The sequence below is a fragment of the Typopeltis vanoorti genome, chromosome 23 (assembly GCF_054136105.1).
Source record: "Typopeltis vanoorti isolate ZY-2024b chromosome 23, IOZ_Tvanoo_1.0, whole genome shotgun sequence".
Classification (NCBI taxonomy): domain Eukaryota; kingdom Metazoa; phylum Arthropoda; class Arachnida; order Uropygi; family Thelyphonidae; genus Typopeltis; species Typopeltis vanoorti.
This window is the reverse complement of record NC_143571.1, coordinates 54,929,615-54,947,224: the sequence shown is the minus strand read 5'-3', so window position 1 is coordinate 54,947,224 and position 17,610 is coordinate 54,929,615. Positions and strand designations below refer to the sequence as shown.

Below are 17,610 nucleotides of genomic sequence, written 5' to 3'. Positions count from 1 at the left end.
ACTACTTGCAGCTATCTCACCATTTTCATTATCATTTAAATCATCTATTCGTTCTCTATTTCTACCTTCATTTACACTTTCAACGACGCTCTCACACCTATCTGGTACCAACTCGCAATTCCTTATCACATCACTATTTTCTGTATTCTGACTTTCTTTAACGATATCACTCTCGCCACCAGAAACACGCTTTAGATCCTCATTCTCCTTACACTTTGTACACATGTTAACTCCACTATCACCATCTAACCAGACTCCAACTGCTCTTCACAAAGCATACATCTCACAGATAGCGCATTACATAAACTCTTTTATATCAAAACTCTTAAACAAACATGGCGACTTTGCCGCCGTTTTTTTTTTAATCGGTGCCATATGGACGCTATCTTATCTTAAAAATAATAATTAAAATAACACAGAAAACACACAAAAATCGCACAAACACACTAAGAAACGAAAAGCAAACAATACTACATAAAATTCTAGTAAAATTGCCAATGATAACATAAAATATTACTGATCTTTTCAACAGCTCTCGACAAGCCGACAGTCATATCACTGCGCCACCTACCGAAAAGATTATGGATGTGTTTGTGAAAGTCAACTCAAGAGAAAACTGATCTTGTCTAGACATTGGAATATTATCAAAAGTAAAGGGAAGTAAAGTAAGATATTTCTCCTAAGAAATAATGATTTGTTTCTGATAGTATTGAAATTCACTAGATTATTTTTACTACACTATGGAAAGGTAAAATCAGTGTTTAGGACATTGGTTATGGAGGATTTTGTGGCTTGAATAAGCATTACATGGTTTTTTTGAATGAAGTAGAGGAATGTACCACAGAATCCTGAGGTACCACTGCATTAATAGTGAAATATGATAGAGAAACTACCATGATGTGATGTCATGACCAGAGAGGAAACTGGAGACTCATTTATAAATAGTAGTAAGCACACCATATGATGATAGCTTGGTAAGAAGGCCTTTGTGTCAGAACTATCCTTAGAAATGTCAAATGAATACAGACTTTTATATTGACTTATATCTGGAAGTGAGTAAGGTTTGCTTGGAGATCTGCTATAAAATGAAAGTGGCAGAATTCATTTTGTGAACAGTAATTATTTGGTGGTCCTCTATATAGTGAAGAAGTTGACTGTTAATTAGCTGTTATACTGTTCTTTCCTCTACCCTGCAATGATACTCTGCAAATATAAACCCGCTAATGCCTTTGATTCTCGTACAGGGAGTAGGCGAGGCCGATTTAGCCCTATCTAACTTTTGAGGACTGAGGGAGCAGCGAGTTGACTACATAAAAAACTACTATTTATGTAGTCAATTCAGTGTAGTGAACCTCTAGAGACAGAAAAATAAGTTTTTTATAGTGCAAGGTTCACTGGTAAATTTAAGGAAAAAAGATTAATCACCCAATCCATTTTCCAAGGAAATCTTGGGAAACAGAACAAAGAAAAATCAGAAGAAATAGAACAAAGAAAATCATGACAAAGAGAACCAAGGAAATGCCAGAGAATATATTTTTTTTTTACCTGAGATCTTTTTTGCAAGAAAGAAAGACAAATTTGATATAGTGGGATACTTTATTATAGTGAATGACTTTATAGGTATTATTTCTGGGAAAATTCTTTGAATGATTTTGCTATAGTAGTTGAGTGTAGTGACAGTGCACTTCATACCGAATCTTGGGACTTTATAGAGGTGCATTAATAATTATAATAATGCAATAATTTCATTAAACTAAAGTTAGTTTTAAACTAAATATTAGATATTTTCTTTGGATTTTATTGGATCATGATTCTTTATAAATATATGTATATAATCATCTACCAGTTTTGCCAGCTGGAGTCTGGCTTCTTCAGGATGAGAGTGGTTACACTAACATTAAATGCTACAACAGAAGAATGCAGTAATGACCTTAAAATCAGTTAAAAAATTGAAAAGGACACGCGACATTAAGAGCATAAAGCGTGGAGACTTAATCATTGTTAGTAGATCTCATTTTATAGTTTTTTGCGTAATTCAGTTCTGCTAAACATAGTGAATTTATTAAGCTTTTCTAAATGTCTTTTAATATCATGCCTTGATTTCTATTGAGATTGTCTCCTGTCTGGAGTACCACTGCAGCTTCTTCAAAGTTTCTACATTAAAAATCTTCTTCAATGTACGGCATACAGCTGGTTGTTTAGAATCATTCTGTTGCTATGGAATGGTTTGAAATTCTAAGGACAGCATCGCTTTCTACAATTCGCAGGAGTATACAACATCCCATATTCCTGTGGACTGAATTATGTAGGCCAAACATCACGAAACCTAGAAATCCAAAAAAAAAAAGAACATATCGGAGATGTCAACAACAACAGAACAGACTCCTCAGGATTAGCCCATCATTTCTCATTTTCAAACCATTCCATTGATTGGGACAACAGCTCTATGCCGTACATTGAAGAAGATTTCAAATGTAGAAACTTTAAAGAAGCTACAGTGGTACTCCAGACAGGAAACAATCTCAATAGAAATCAAGGCATGATATTAAAAGACATTTGGAAAAGCTTAATGAAGTCACTATGTTTAGCAGAACTGAAATAGTTGAAAAACTATAAAACGAGATCTACTAACAACAATTAAGTCTCCACGCTTTGGTATGAAGGGCAGCAATAAAAAGACAAAAACAATGAAAATAGGCAGAATCATTGAAAATGTCAACTGTGTTGTGAATGGAGAACCTGTGGAACAAGTAAAACATTTCAGCTACTTAGGCACAATTTTTAGTGAAGATGGTAAATTAAATATAGAAATAGACAACAGAATCAGCAAAGCTGGTATGGTGGGAAGTCAATTGAATAAATTCGTATGGAATAAGAGAGAAATTAGTCGGAACACTAAATTAGCTGTATACAAGACAGTGTTCAAACCAGTTTTAACTTATGGATCTGAGAGCTGGGTCAGAAGTAAAACACTTGACCAAAGACTAGAGACCGCAGATATAAGAGTCCTGAGAAAGATTAGAGGCATGAACAGATGGCATCAATGGCAATATCATATTAAAAATGAGGATATTAGGAAAGAACTTGACATTGTTAGCATCCAGGAATGCGTTAGCAGAGCTAATCTCAGGTGGTATGGTCACTTAAACAGAATATAGCAAAACAAGTGTTCACTGCCAGGTTGGCAGCAAAATGACCCAGAGGAAGACCAAGGTATAAGTGGATTGATACGGTACAAAGTGCCTTAGACGACAGAAATATAAGATCTGATAATGTTGGAGTCTTGACAAGCAACAGACTGATTTGGAGGAAAATTGTAGATAGAAAGTTAGTAATGATTTAAATTTTTCATGTAGTACTATCATATCCTGTACACCCCTTGAGAGTACATGGCAGGAATTTGATGATGATGATGATGCTTTATGCTCTTAATGTCACGCATCCTTTTCAATTTTTTAAACTGATTTTAAGGTCGTTACTGCATTCTTCTGTTGTAGCATTTAATGTTAGTGTAATTACTCTTGTCCTGAAGAAGCCAGACAGACTCCAGCTGGTGAAACTGGTAGACGATTATATACATATATTTATAAAGAATCATGGTCCAATAAAATCCAAAGAAAATGTCTTATATTTAGTATTAAAAAAGGACCAAATATTAACAATCAAAATAAAGTTAGTTTTGATATATGGTAATTAAATATAATTTTATCCTTGCAGGATATTATTGTCATGGCATATGATATTGAAACTACAAAATTACCTCTTAAGTTTCCTGATGTTAGTATAGATCAAATAATGATGATTTCATATATGATTGATGGACAAGTAAGTGATTTCATATATATATGTATATATGTGTGTGTGTGTGTACATATCTTTTTAAATACTTGAATGTCAAAATATTCTCCTTAATATTATGAATTCTTGAAAAATAGTACAATTTTACATTAGCTCGTCTTAAATATTTGTGTACTTATTATATTAAAATGAAGTAAATTACTATATATTTTTAATATCAACTCCACACACAAGAGATTGAAAATTCTGTTACACATCATTGTCATGTGTAGAGAAGTGGTTAATGAGAACAGAACAACCTGTTGATAATAGTAGCTGAGTTCTTAAGGAAATCAGTATTAGCTGCACTGTTCCAAAGAACAGAGATAAATGGAATGAAATAGGAAGATGAGCTTAGTATGTTTGAAGTTGGATAGGGAATGGATTCACCAGCAGCAGTCTGTGATTTTATGAGCTCAAAGGAAAGTGGAGGAATGATAATAGTCAATTCAGCAGAACATGCTTATAAGAAAATGATTAGCAGTTCCCTTGACAGAGTAGATCTATTACCAGATCGCTCTCTTCTGGATAGCATCACTATCTCACCAAATGCCAAAATGGTCAAAGTTATGCACATTTGGGATTTATGTAGTAGAAGTTGTTGTATGAATTTGCAGTGCAGTTGGCTTTGATGAATCTCTTAGGTTGGAAAGATTGGGTTCAAATTTCATCTAAGATATGAAGAACCTTTATCATTGCTTTTCAGTTGATGAGTTAGCCAGTCTCATGTGGAGACAACAGGATTTTTTTGTCCCGCAGACTGGTTCAGCAATCGCACACAATTTACACACAAGAATATTATGTATTTTGACATAAAACTAATCACCTTATCCTGAAAATTTATTTAGGATAAGGTGATTTTCCTAAAAAAAATTAATAAAGGTCCTATAAGTACCACAGATTATTTTTATTAGCAGTTGTATATGTGAGAAGTAGTGTCTTGAATGGAAAAGGATATACCAAATTTTACAGGTTGAGGAGACACTACAGATGTGATGTGTTTGTGCTCTGAAAGATAAGAGATGTAAGTCACAAGAAAGAGAGATCAGATCTGTCTTGGAGATTTGGATATTATCATAGGTGTGTGTGTGTGAGGGGGGGGGTGATTTTTTAAAAAATATTAATCCTATACACAGGAGGTAGAAGAACTTGTAGCATATCAGTGCTTTGTGTGTGTACAGTGCAAATGTAGATTTTTAATAAAAAGAAAAAAAAGGAAAGAAAAACATTACTGATATAATATTTGCAAAGAGTAAGAAGGATGTGTCTTATCTACATGTCTTGTCTTATTGAGAGATAGTCTTTCATTGTTGAAGTTTAAAGGGTGAATAAGGAAGGAGACCATTAGTCAGATAGAACCTAAAATTGTTTCAGAAAGATATCGGTCTCTAGAAACTAACTTTTTATTTAACGTAATGTAATGTATTTAATGTAATTCAAATTATTTATTCATGCAAAAATTACTTATGAAAACATGGCACCCCATGATATTTGTTGAATACATAATTGTATGATGTTATAATAAAAGCTCATTATTCCGAGTTCATTATCCTGGAGCATTATTCTGAATTGTTGTTATATATAATTTTTCACTGTTCTAATGGTAAAATAATTTGTATTTGAAACCAATCTCACTTTTTCAGAGAAAATAAGTATTTTATGTGTCTGCATTATTTTTCATTACCAGATAGGAACTATTTTCTCTAATTATTAATTGTGTGGAAGTTTTCTCCTTGATTGAAGTGATAATTTATTCTTTGTCTACATTAGCAGCAAAGAATAAATGCTGATTTGGGACAGTAGTCATTTGTTATTTGGTATCATAGAAAATATGCTAATCATGTCAGAAAATATGTTACTAAGCTGCTAATTATCTATACTAAGGACACATAATCTTTGTTATTATAAATGTATATGTTATTTTTATTTATTATATTATATTATTATATAATATATAATTATAATTATTATATTAAAGTGAGAGAGTGATTGAGTTGAGTGTGTGTAGAGAGAGAGATGGAATTTTTACTCTTTGTAAATATCTGTTTATATGAAATTCAATAGTTTTTTTTGATTTACTTAGTCAATTTTTTTTTTCTAGTTGTTTATAGAGCCTTTGTTGTTCAGCCAGTAGTGATTATGCCCTTTGGTTGAAAAGACCTGGGTTCGAATTCCATCTAGGATGCAGAGAATCTTTATCAGAACTTTTCAAGTGAAGATGAGTTAGTCAGTCACATGCAGTGGTGGCAGGATTTTCTCTCCCAGAAACTAAGGTTTTTCATCCTGCAAAACAGAATGATTATGCCATTATTTATAATCTATGCAGAGCACATTATTAAAGAAAGGGATATTAAGTATGATATCCAAATAAGTGATATAAATATGAAGTTTTTTTTTTTTTTTTTTACTTTGTGCAGCTGCAGAACAGCCTCTTGAATTAATTTGCTTTATGTCTTTGTGCCTTTAGCCAAATTAAATAATTGCTGACAGATCTGGTTTGAAAAAAATCTGCAATAAAGATAAATCTCAGAAAACAACAACTCAGTAATAAACTTATAGAATAGTTTGCAAGATAAAATATGGAAATAGATAATAGAATAAGTAAGAATGTTGTATTGGGAAGTAATTGAATAAATGTACATGAAACAAGGAAGAAATTAGCTAAATGAACATGCCAGCAGTATACAAGACAGTGTTTAAACCAATTTTTTATGTTCTGGATTATAGGCACATAAAGCCTTCCATTATGGGATACTGAGGCAGTTGATGTTAAGTCGTTAGCCCCTATATACAAGTAGCCCAGTCATGAAGTTACTTCATGCCCAAACTTTGCTTACACTTGGATAAAGAATGAAACCAAGAATATAACTTCTTGGCATCTTTAGTTTATTTTATTATTTCTAAATTATAGATCCTATCTTTTAGTAATTCTATATTTAATTAGATTATTTTAAATGCTTTGATTTATTTTTTTTGTATAATTTTGATTACCTAATTCATCTTAGTTATTATGACATTTTTACATAATAACTTTTGCAAATTATACTTTAATATTAATTGGAGGATTTTTTTTTGTCTTCTTATTTCTAAGGGCTTTTTGATTACTAATCGAGAAATAGTGTCTGCTGATGTTGAAGATTTTGAGTATACACCAAAGCCAGAATTTGAGGGTCCTTTCATTATTTTTAATGAACCAAATGAGGTAGGATCTCATCTACTTTTGATACTACATTTTTCTACAACTGAGTTTCAGAAATATTAATTAAAGCATACTAGGGTGTTATTAAGTATGAAGTTAATGAAGTACTGAAATGGGCAACTTATGACAAAAGTATTCACATAGAAATTTTCTGAAACTTAGTTTCACATTTCTGCTAATAATAACAATAGCGGAAATAGCAAAGATTATTGGGAGATGGAGTGATATTGAATATAAAATTTAAATTAGATTAAGGGTAGTTAAAAACACACACCTGGTAGTGCACTTTAAGAAAGTAGGGATAACAAAATATTTGGAGGTAGACTTGATGAGTTGAAATGTACAATATGAGAAAGGTGTTGAGAATGAAGTTTAATTATGTAAATTTAAATATATACATTGAATAGCCAAAAATTAAACAGGAATAAAATCAGTAAGTAGATTTGAATTTAAAATTATGAAAACTAAAAACTAGAAAGCTGGACTTCATTATTCTATTATTTCAAGTGCTTGAAAGCTCTGTATATTCAAATATTTTTCTGATTGCTGTAAATTCTCGCCTGTCATCTTACTTTTGACTACATAATATCTGTTTTAGCTGAATTTATCAGACACTTATTTAGTCATGATAAAAATGTAGCACACCAACAGAAATTCTTCAGGATCTGCTACTGAAATTCCAAGGTTTGTTCTAATTTCACTCTTTCATTTTTTTTTTTTTTTAAATAATATTTACTTATTTGAATCTACAGTTCATCTCTGAAAGCTGCTTGATTTTGGTTCTTTTTAAAACTTGGATACTTTAATTTTTGGTATGACATTTAATTTTATCCTGATCAAAACTTAATAACCACTTCCTGTTTCATATTCACTGAATACTTTTACGTACTTTTTTTTTTTTTATGTTGAGCCAATACTCGAGAGGTTGATAGATCAACTTATAGTGCATTAGTACCATGTATGGGTTAAATGAATGGGTACTGAACCAATGTGAAGATATTATTGCTACACCTTCCATGGAGTTGGCAGACTCATCATGGGAGGGTCCTTCAACTGACAACAAATCCGTCATACTGAATCTTAAAATCATTAACACTCCCTGCATTAGCAACATATTCTGGTAATGCATTCCATTCACTTGCAATTCTCCATGTAAAAAATCTCCTCCTCATACCCTTCTTCAACACACTCTTACATAACTTCCAGAGATTGCTTCTGATTCCTGCCTTCTACTCTTTTTATAATCCCTTCTGGGTTAATCTAATAAAATCCTCTCGCTAATTTAAACGTCTCTATCATATTACCTCTTTTCCTCCTATCCACCAAACTCTGCAATCCACAATTCTTCAACCTCTCCCCATAGCTTTCATTCCCAGGCACAATAGTCCAGGTGTGGTTTGACCAGTGTTTTATACAGTGGTACAACCACATCTTTATCTCTACATGTTAGAGTACTTCGTATCATAGCAGCATTACGATGTGCAACATTATGAGGTCTATGCAACACTTGCAATATGTTCTCTAAACTTCAGTCTACTGTCAACCATCACTCCCAAATCTCAAATCTCATCCACTTCTTGCAGTACAGCACCATCAATATAGTACACAGCCTTATATTTCTGCACTTCAAAATGCAACACCTTATTTGACTTGGGCAACCTGACTCCTTGCCCAAGTCAAAAGTCTATTCAAATCTTCCTGAAGGGAATTAATATTAGTGGTACTACTTATAATTCTTCCTAACTTTGCATCATATATCACCCTGGGGCACCAACTGGTTACCCTCCTTTTTGAGATCACAGCTCTATCATACACAATTTGCTGGTATCATTCAGAAAGCCAATCTCCAGTCCATCTAACCAATATATTATCTATTTCCATTGTCTGCAGCTTGTACACCAACTTATTATGTGGTAGTCTGTCAAACACTTTTTCATAGTCTAAGAATATCACTGTATTTGATACTCCCTTATCCAACATACTTGTCATCTTGTCATAAAATGCAAGTAAATTTCTAAAACAAGACCTATCCTTTACCAATACATGCTGACCATCATAAAGAATACTATGTTCATCAACCTTGACTATGACTTCAGTTATACAGACTGGCTTAATAATTTGAAACCTCTGTCCTAGAACTATGCTTGTAGAGTGGTACTATTTTGCTTTCTATCTACTTAGGAATCTTACCCAGTGCAAGGCTTATTAAATAACTAGGTCAGGGGGGCATAGCTAACTGTTGTGTACATTCCTTAAGAATATGTGGCATTATGTCATCCATTCCTGCGGCCTTATTAACATCTAACCCAATCAACACCTGATACGCCTCTGAATCTTTCACTTACAATTTTCCTAATACTTGCCTCTCTTCTGTATATTGCATGGCATCATTTACACTAGTAAATGATATGCTGATAAAGTGCTCATTCAATAATTTCACTATATCCTTTGCAACAGTCACTCCTTCCTTGACTGTCTATCAGTGTCAACATACCAGTTGACACTGAAGTATGTTGACACATATCAGTGTCAGCATAATTATTTTTCCTGTTGCTTCCTATGTAGCAGAAGAATTTCCTTGAATTAATCTTGATCTGACCAGTCAATCTCCTCTCATATTACGCCATTTCTTTCTTTACTGTACTCATCACCTTCTTGGCATGCACTGTATACTTTTCATTGATTTAATCAACACCAACTGTCTTCCACCTCCTCCATAATATTTTCTTTTCCAACACAGCTTGCTTGATTTCATAGTTCATCCATTTCACTCCTACTCTGTTTACTTGCTTAACCCTTGGTATGCAGTTATACATTGCTTGTGCCAGATACTGACTTATGAATTTCAATGCATTGTCAACATCTCTTCCCAAACAAGCACCTAATGACCACTCTCTCACCAACTGGCAGCAGTGTCAAATAGCTCATTAACACTACATCTTGTGAAGTTATCACCACATCCAAAACAATAAAACCTCTAGTTGCTTCAGTCACATGCTATTTAAGATATTTATTTCTCAGAAATTCAACAAACTCACTCTCCTTGTTCCAATATACTGTCTCCTCCTTCCATTCTGTGTTCCTGTAATTAAAGTTGCTTGCTACAGAATCACCTTCTTTTTACATACCCAACCAATTTGCCTAAACCAGGGGTTGGCAAACGTTTTAGACCATTGAGCCCTTCATGGAATCCTTGATCCCTCATCGACCCCCCATCATGTTAAATAAATGAATAAATGTTATCAATAATAAATTTCTCAATTTAAAAATAATAATTCCTTTACCCTTTTACTTCATCACTGCTTCTCAATGAGAAATATTTAAAGAAAATACTTAAAGAAATTTATAAAGAACATTAAAAATTTACTTACATTTATTAAATTAAATATTAAAGTATTAAATACTGTTGGCACTTCTTACTATCATGGGCTGCCATTATGGGCACTATAACTTAAAAAAAATTACACAGTAAATTTAAAGCTATCAGATCACTGAACACCTCCACTTTTCACCTTCTTGTCCGTCTAGAAAATTGTATATCCTTCTATTTCTGTTGCACACATCACATCTTCCTCAGACAACTTCAAATTATGCAGGTAGAATTAACCATCCTATCAGAGCATTAAATAGGTTTATGTGAACCCAAGTTACTTGGTCGTGACAGGCCATTGAGCCTATTAAGGGGAAGACGCAGTAATGACTGTGTCATCAGCACTGTTGCACATGACATATTGTTTGTTTATCTATGTGTATGTATAGAGTAAATCAAAAAAAGTGTAGAAAATACAAATAGGAAGAGAAAATGGAGAAGAGAATGTAATTATGAGTTGTGGATATGGGGGAGGGTGATACCAGGAGATATGATGTGCATATTGGTTTGATAGACAATTGGTCAATATATGGCTCATCTGCTAGTTTTATTTCCTTTAGTATTGAGTGGAAGGGTCAAAGCTGTATAACTGAGAGGACACCTCCACATAGCCTTTAAAAGAATGTGGAGAACCGACCAGGGCTTCTGACCTAACGTCCAATCCTCACCTTCTCGTGGTGCACCTTGTTGGGTATCTTCCTGGATACTGAACGAACGAGGATGGGCTGGCAATTTGGGATTTAGCCAACCAAATTGTATTCTTATTGGCTTAAACCAAATTACAAAATGATGGTACAACATAACAATATTTCATGCCGGCTAGGGCGTTGCTCGGTTAAACAAGGCTCCCATTGTTTTTTCCAGGGAACCAGGGCGAACAGCGAAAAGTCAGCTACTGGAACAAATCTAAAAGCACACCTCAACTCAACATCACCAGAGTTAAAGATTGGTACTATCAACATAAGAAACCTGAATGTCAAAGAAATGGAGCTAGCTGAGGAATTAGATAAGTATCAGATCGATATAATAAGGGTGACTGAAACAAAAAAGACAAAAACATGGTGAGATCTTTCTGAGCAATAAATACAAATGTTTTATTCAGGCAATGACAATCAAGGAAAAGAAGGTGTAGCCATAGTATTCAACACTAAATATGAGGCTAATCTTCTTGAATGGCAGGCAGTCTCAAATAGAGTGATGTGGGCAAATGTCAGAATGGGGGAACTTCAAAATGAGACTTATTTGTGCCTATGGTCTCACAGAAGGTTCTACTAAGGTAGAAGTGGAGGAATTTTTTGAGTCTTTAGAGAAAGCAACTGACACAATGAAAAAGGAAAAGTTGATCCTTGTTGGGGATCTTAATAACAGAGTAGGAAATGACTGTCAGACATACAAAAATATTTTGAGAAAATTTGGAGAAAAGAGCGAAGCTAATAATAATGGCAAATACCTGTTGGATTTCTGCTCAGGACACGGACTGGTTATTACTAACACCATGCTCCAACATAAAAATGTACACAAATTACAAATTCACATGGAGAGAAGAGGCAAGGAATAAGAAAAGTCTCATTGACTATGCTATTGTTGATAGTGGTGTTTTTTCCCTGGTGCAGGACACTAGAGTGTACAGAGGATTTGAAATTGGAAGTGATCACTATTTAGTCTTGAGCAGGATAAAATTGAATTTCATATTGAAAAGAATGACATGTCAGAACGTTTTAAAGCGAATAAAAGTTGAGCAGCTCTCAGATGTGAACTGTAGACTAAAATACACAAAGATTGTTGAAGAGAAAATGAAAGAGTTTGAGAACAAGAACCAAACCTTGGAAATTCAGTTGCAAAGCAGCAGTTAGAATTGAAGGAAGTACAGGAAGATGGTTTAATGTTAAATCTGGTGTGAGACAAGGATGTACATTATCCCCTCTGTTATTCATTATCTATATGGATCACATTATGAAGGAAAGTGGTATTAAACATGATATCAGAAATGGAGATGTTAATGTCAGCTCTTTGCTTTATGTGGATGAACTTCTAAATAAATCCGCTACAAGTTTGCAAGATTCCCTGACTAAATTGAATAACTGTTGTAATAGATATGGTATGAAGGTCAGCAATAAAAAGACAAAGACCATGAAAATATGTAGAATCATTGAAAATGTCAACTGTGTTTTGAATGGGGAACCTGTGGAACAAGTAAAACATTTCAGCTACTTAGGCATGATATTTAGTGAAGATGGTAAATTAAATATGGAAATAGACAACAGAATCAACAAAGCTGGTATGGTAGGAAGTCAATTGAATAAATTCATATGAAGTAAGAGTGAAATTAGTCAGAACATTGAATTAGCTGTATACAAAACAGTATTCAAATCATTTTTGACTTATGGATCTGAGAGCTGGGTCAGAAATAAAACACTTCACTAAAGCCCAGAGACCGCATATATGACAGTCCTGAGAAAGATTAGAGGCATGAATAGATGGCATCAATGGCAATATCATATTAAAAACGAGGATATTAGGAAAGAATTTGACATTGTCAGCATTCAGGAATGCGTTAGCAGAGCTAATCTCAGGTGGTATTATCACTTAAACAGAATGGGCGAGGAAAGATTAGCAAAACAAGTGTTCTTGGCCTGGTTGGCAGGAAAAACGACCCAGAGAAAGACCAAGATGTAGGTGGATTGATATGGTACAAAGTGCCTTAGAAGACAGAATATAAAATCTGATAATGTTGGAGTCTTGACAAGTAACAGACTAATTTGGAGGAAAATTGTAGATAGGAAGTTAGTAATGATGTAAATTTTTCATGTTGTACCATCATATTTTGTACCCCCTTGAGGGTACATGTCAGGAATTTGATGATGATAGTATTGAGTGGTCAGTCTTGGGATGTGGTTATAGGATTGGTTTACCACTCACTAACATAAAAATTAACCTTGAACATATTTTAGCAGTTGTGTTATACAAAAGTTAATTGGGCAGAGAAAAGGAATTATGTAATCCATAAAGTTTTTTTCCTTGCCCACCTCAGATGGATTTGTGTCTTTGTGGGAGATTATTAATAATAATAAGCAATTAAAGACATGAACTTACATCTCTCTCTCTCTCTCTCTCTCTCTCTTGCTTTCCTCATAAATATAGGTAAAAAATCTCAGATCATTGCATTGATCAAGTACATATTGTCTTGTAATTAGAACAGGGATTGAAAAAATTAGTGGAATTTATGAACAGTTTTTCCACTTAGTTACAATATATATATTATACTTCATAAGAAATTGTATTCTTGTTTTAATCTCATACTCAAGTACAAGCATAATCATGAAATAACTTCAGGAGTAGTCTGCTTGTATATAGGGACTCTATATACAAGAATATAATTTCTTGTCAAGTATATATTATGAAATTTAGAAATCATGCTGTTGTTGTTAACATTTTAATTAACTTAAATGATTTCAAATATATTCAAATCTGTGTTTCAGTATCTTTTTGAAATTGCTATTATATTTATTTAGATAGTTGCTCTATTAATAGCAGATTAAAAAATGGTGTCTTCTTTTTTACTTTAGGCAGCATTAATTCAAAAATTTTTTGATCATATATTAGAAGTGAAACCTCTTGTGTTTGTTACTTACAATGGAGATTTTTTTGACTGGTGAGTACATATTTAATTACAGGAAATGAATTTTCATTTTTTTAATTTTATTTTATTACTGAAACATTGAAGTGCATATTAGTTATTCTATGTTTCACAGGATTATTTATGGGGAGGGAAAGAAACGAATAGCATGCTAAAATCTGAAAAGTGATTGAGCATGCCTGCCTTCATACTTCGTTTTAGTTTAGATGCACTCATTTTAATACCATTTATAATGAAAGCATAATATCCATCTTTCATTAACTCCATGATGAAGTTAACATCGGTTAACTCCATCTTTTCATTTATATGCTATTACTGTCGACACCATTTATAATGAAAGCATAACATCCCATTTGTGCCATCTTGGCATTTATATGTATATATGAATCACAGAGCAATTCATACAGCTTGCATACATGCTTACATCCCTTATAAAGTTCACACTACTCTCTTTAGTGCCACTTTTACTGTCTGTTAAAATTTTTATGAATATCACTTACATTGCTGTCATTCATTTCTGTACACAAAATCAGAATGGAAAACAAGTTATCCTTCTGATTGTCCTAACATGGTATCATTAAAACAAACAAACCAACCTTATGTTGTCATATGGATGTGTCAGGATTTAACCTCCTATCAATGTGTATTTTTGTTCCTCTAAAACAGACAGCCTGACCAGAGAGAGAGAGAGAGCACATGCATTTAACAAGCATAATTGCAAACTAGCTTTGTGGCCCTAGTTGCTTTGGCCATAAATCCATTCAAATATATGGAAACTTAGGAAGTTTTGAGAATAGACCAGAGAATTTATTATTATTATTAAGAGAGACCTCTAGGGAGTGAGAGACTCATCGAGGGAGGCCACATACTATATGCACCAGCTATCATACTTATTCTTGAATTCATTCACACTACTTGCATTCACAACATCCTTCATGCACAATCCTATGAGAGAAAATTAGATGCCAAAAAGGACAAGAGTCTAAGGATGGCCTCTCGTCCTTTCCCCATCCTCTATAAATTGAAAAATTTCATCAACTGAAATCCTGTATGACCCTTTCAGAACTTTGTATGTTTCAATCATATCACCCCTCTTTCTCCTGTTTACTAGTGTATGCAGTTTACAAATTCTCAATCTGTCTTCATAATCAGTATTCCACAATCCTGATATAATTTTTAATACTCTCCTTTGCACTCTCTCTATATCAGAATCACAATGGAAACCAGGAGACTAGACCTGGTTTCCATTGTGATTCTGAGGGGCCATGTAGCAATCTTTGCTACATGGCCCCTGAACTTCAACTTCGTATCTACTAACACCCCAAGATCCCTAGCCTCATCAGTTTCTTCTAGCATAATCCCACCAATATAATACTACTGTTAAGTCAGAGGACTTAACATTGTTATCACTCTCTTGAGGAAAATAATGATTTATCAGAAATAAAGAAGCATTGTATAGAAATCATAATTTAGTTCTTATATATATTATTATGTGATGTGAAATTTCAATGTTATTATTGTATAGTTGCTTAGTCTAAATTATTATGTAAATAACTAACCATTTGCTGGGTAAGAAATAATCTAAATGTGAAAGGGCCGACTTCTGAGACACGTGGTGAATGTACTAGAATATCTGTTATGTAGCACGGTGCCTCCCCTCCCTTCCACCGAAACGCTACAAGAGTTACGAAGGGATTCCGTGAGCGGCGCTAAGTGCCGCGTGATGTAGTGAAAGCATGACGTACACATCGATGATGAAAGAGAGAAACGGCGTGGTGTTTAAAAGGGGATGTAACGCTACGAGTGAGGCTTTTAGATGTTTTCCTGCTGCTGTATTCCTATGCCACGGAAGTCCGGCTGGTATGGAGCCTCCACGTGGGTTTCCTTTGTTCGTGGAAGTTACGACCAAATGACCAAGTTAACTTACCAGTCGGAAAGAAAAAGCCCAGCAGATCCTGATAGTGGAAAACTACAGAATAATTCCAGTTGAAGTATAGAGGGAAATCATATAGAAAATCTCGAGGAAGTGTGAAGAAAAAGCGATCATATAAGGTAGTTGTCTGACGAAAGAATTGAAGTGGCCAAAGTAGAATATCCTGAAAATTGGTAAGGTGAAAACTTTATGTCTACTAACTAAAGAATTGAATGAGAAGATTTTAATGTGCATGCTAAGGGACATTTCTTTGAACTGTTGCTGATAGATTTAGAAGGAAATATAATAGTGTGTCATAAATGTGTCTTGAAAGAGAGTGAATTACAAATGTTCTTACTTAAATCTGAGATATATGTAAAATTTGAATAGGATTGTTAAAGAGAATTATGAATGGAATTTGATAAGTATTAAGAGTAAAATTTAAGTGATTAGAGTAGAAAATTGAGACTAAGTGATTAAATGTTAGTATTTATGTTTCTAAGATAAAAATTCACGAAATGGGATAATTAACTGTATGTACGAGTGTTAAGGCTGTATATAAAATTTAGTTCAATGATTAACTAAGTGCTTCTCAGTGTAATATATGAATTCTAACAGTAATTAAAATGTTTTGTTTTAATGTGAATGTTGTCTTACCTGTAATTGATCCTGCTGCACTTGCTCATAAGATATAACGAACCACAAAAGGGCGGGGAACTGTATAATATAAGGTCATGACTGCAAGTTGTAAATTTATAGCTGAGAAGAGTGAACGCTGACTGTGTTCTATCTCCTTGGTCCTACATTTTAGTATATCCTAGGATTCAGGGTGGCGCAGCATATACAAATAAATTTTCTCTGAATTTGAAGAGGGAGATAGAACCAGTGCTGAGACAAAGAAATAGGCATCCGCCATTTGTATTTCTTTGTCTCACAAAACAACAGCTTCACTCTTATCAGGGACTTTTTCTCCTGGAAACTCAGGTTTTTCATCCTGCATACAGACAAATCGGCCCTTAAGAACCCACACAATTTACAGACAAAAAATACTAATTGTTGTGGTGGTGGAGGTTGGCGGTAGATGGCGTTGATGGAGATGATTCGTAGTAGAGGTTCGGTGTTGTGGTTGAGACAGTTGTAGGTGTCCTGCCGTGATGAGTCTTCAGACTCCTTGGAGGTATCAGGAATAATAATAATAATAATAATTTGTTCATTAACAATATAGGGAAGAATCTAAGAGGAATAGTTCATTTGTTCGCTGATGATGCAAAGTTGGGTAGGGCAATAGTTAATGCAGAAGATGTCAAAATCTTACAGGACGACTTGGATAGATTGGAGTTCTGGGCTAAGGAGAATGGATGTCAATTTAATGTGACAAAATGTAAGGTTATGCATTTTGGGGTGAAAAGATTAGCAGCAGTATACCACATTGGTGGAACTGTACTCCAGGAGATTGATGAGACCAGGGACTTGGGAGTGTTGGTGGATAGGGAGATGAAGTTTAGGGGGTACATTGCAAAAGTGGATAAATCAGCTCATCAACTCACTTGGTTGTTGAAAAATACTTTGATGAGCAGAGACAAGCAAGTTATTGTTCCTCTGTACCGAGCCTTGATAAGACCTCATCTTGACTACTGTGCCCAGATTTGGTCACC

General features: G+C 34.0%; 1 protein-coding gene across 1 annotated transcript in view; it reads left to right on the top strand.

Moving 5' to 3' along the window:
* The window catches only part of PolE1 (DNA polymerase epsilon catalytic subunit 1), a 415,552-nt gene that overhangs the window by 45,850 nt on the left and 352,092 nt on the right, over positions 1-17,610 (top strand). The window contains exons 9-11 of the mRNA XM_090412775.1: positions 3,718-3,825; positions 6,929-7,039; positions 13,973-14,058. Coding sequence (XP_090268901.1) covers positions 3,718-3,825; positions 6,929-7,039; positions 13,973-14,058 — 305 coding nt within the window. The remainder of the gene's footprint in view (positions 1-3,717; positions 3,826-6,928; positions 7,040-13,972; positions 14,059-17,610) is intronic.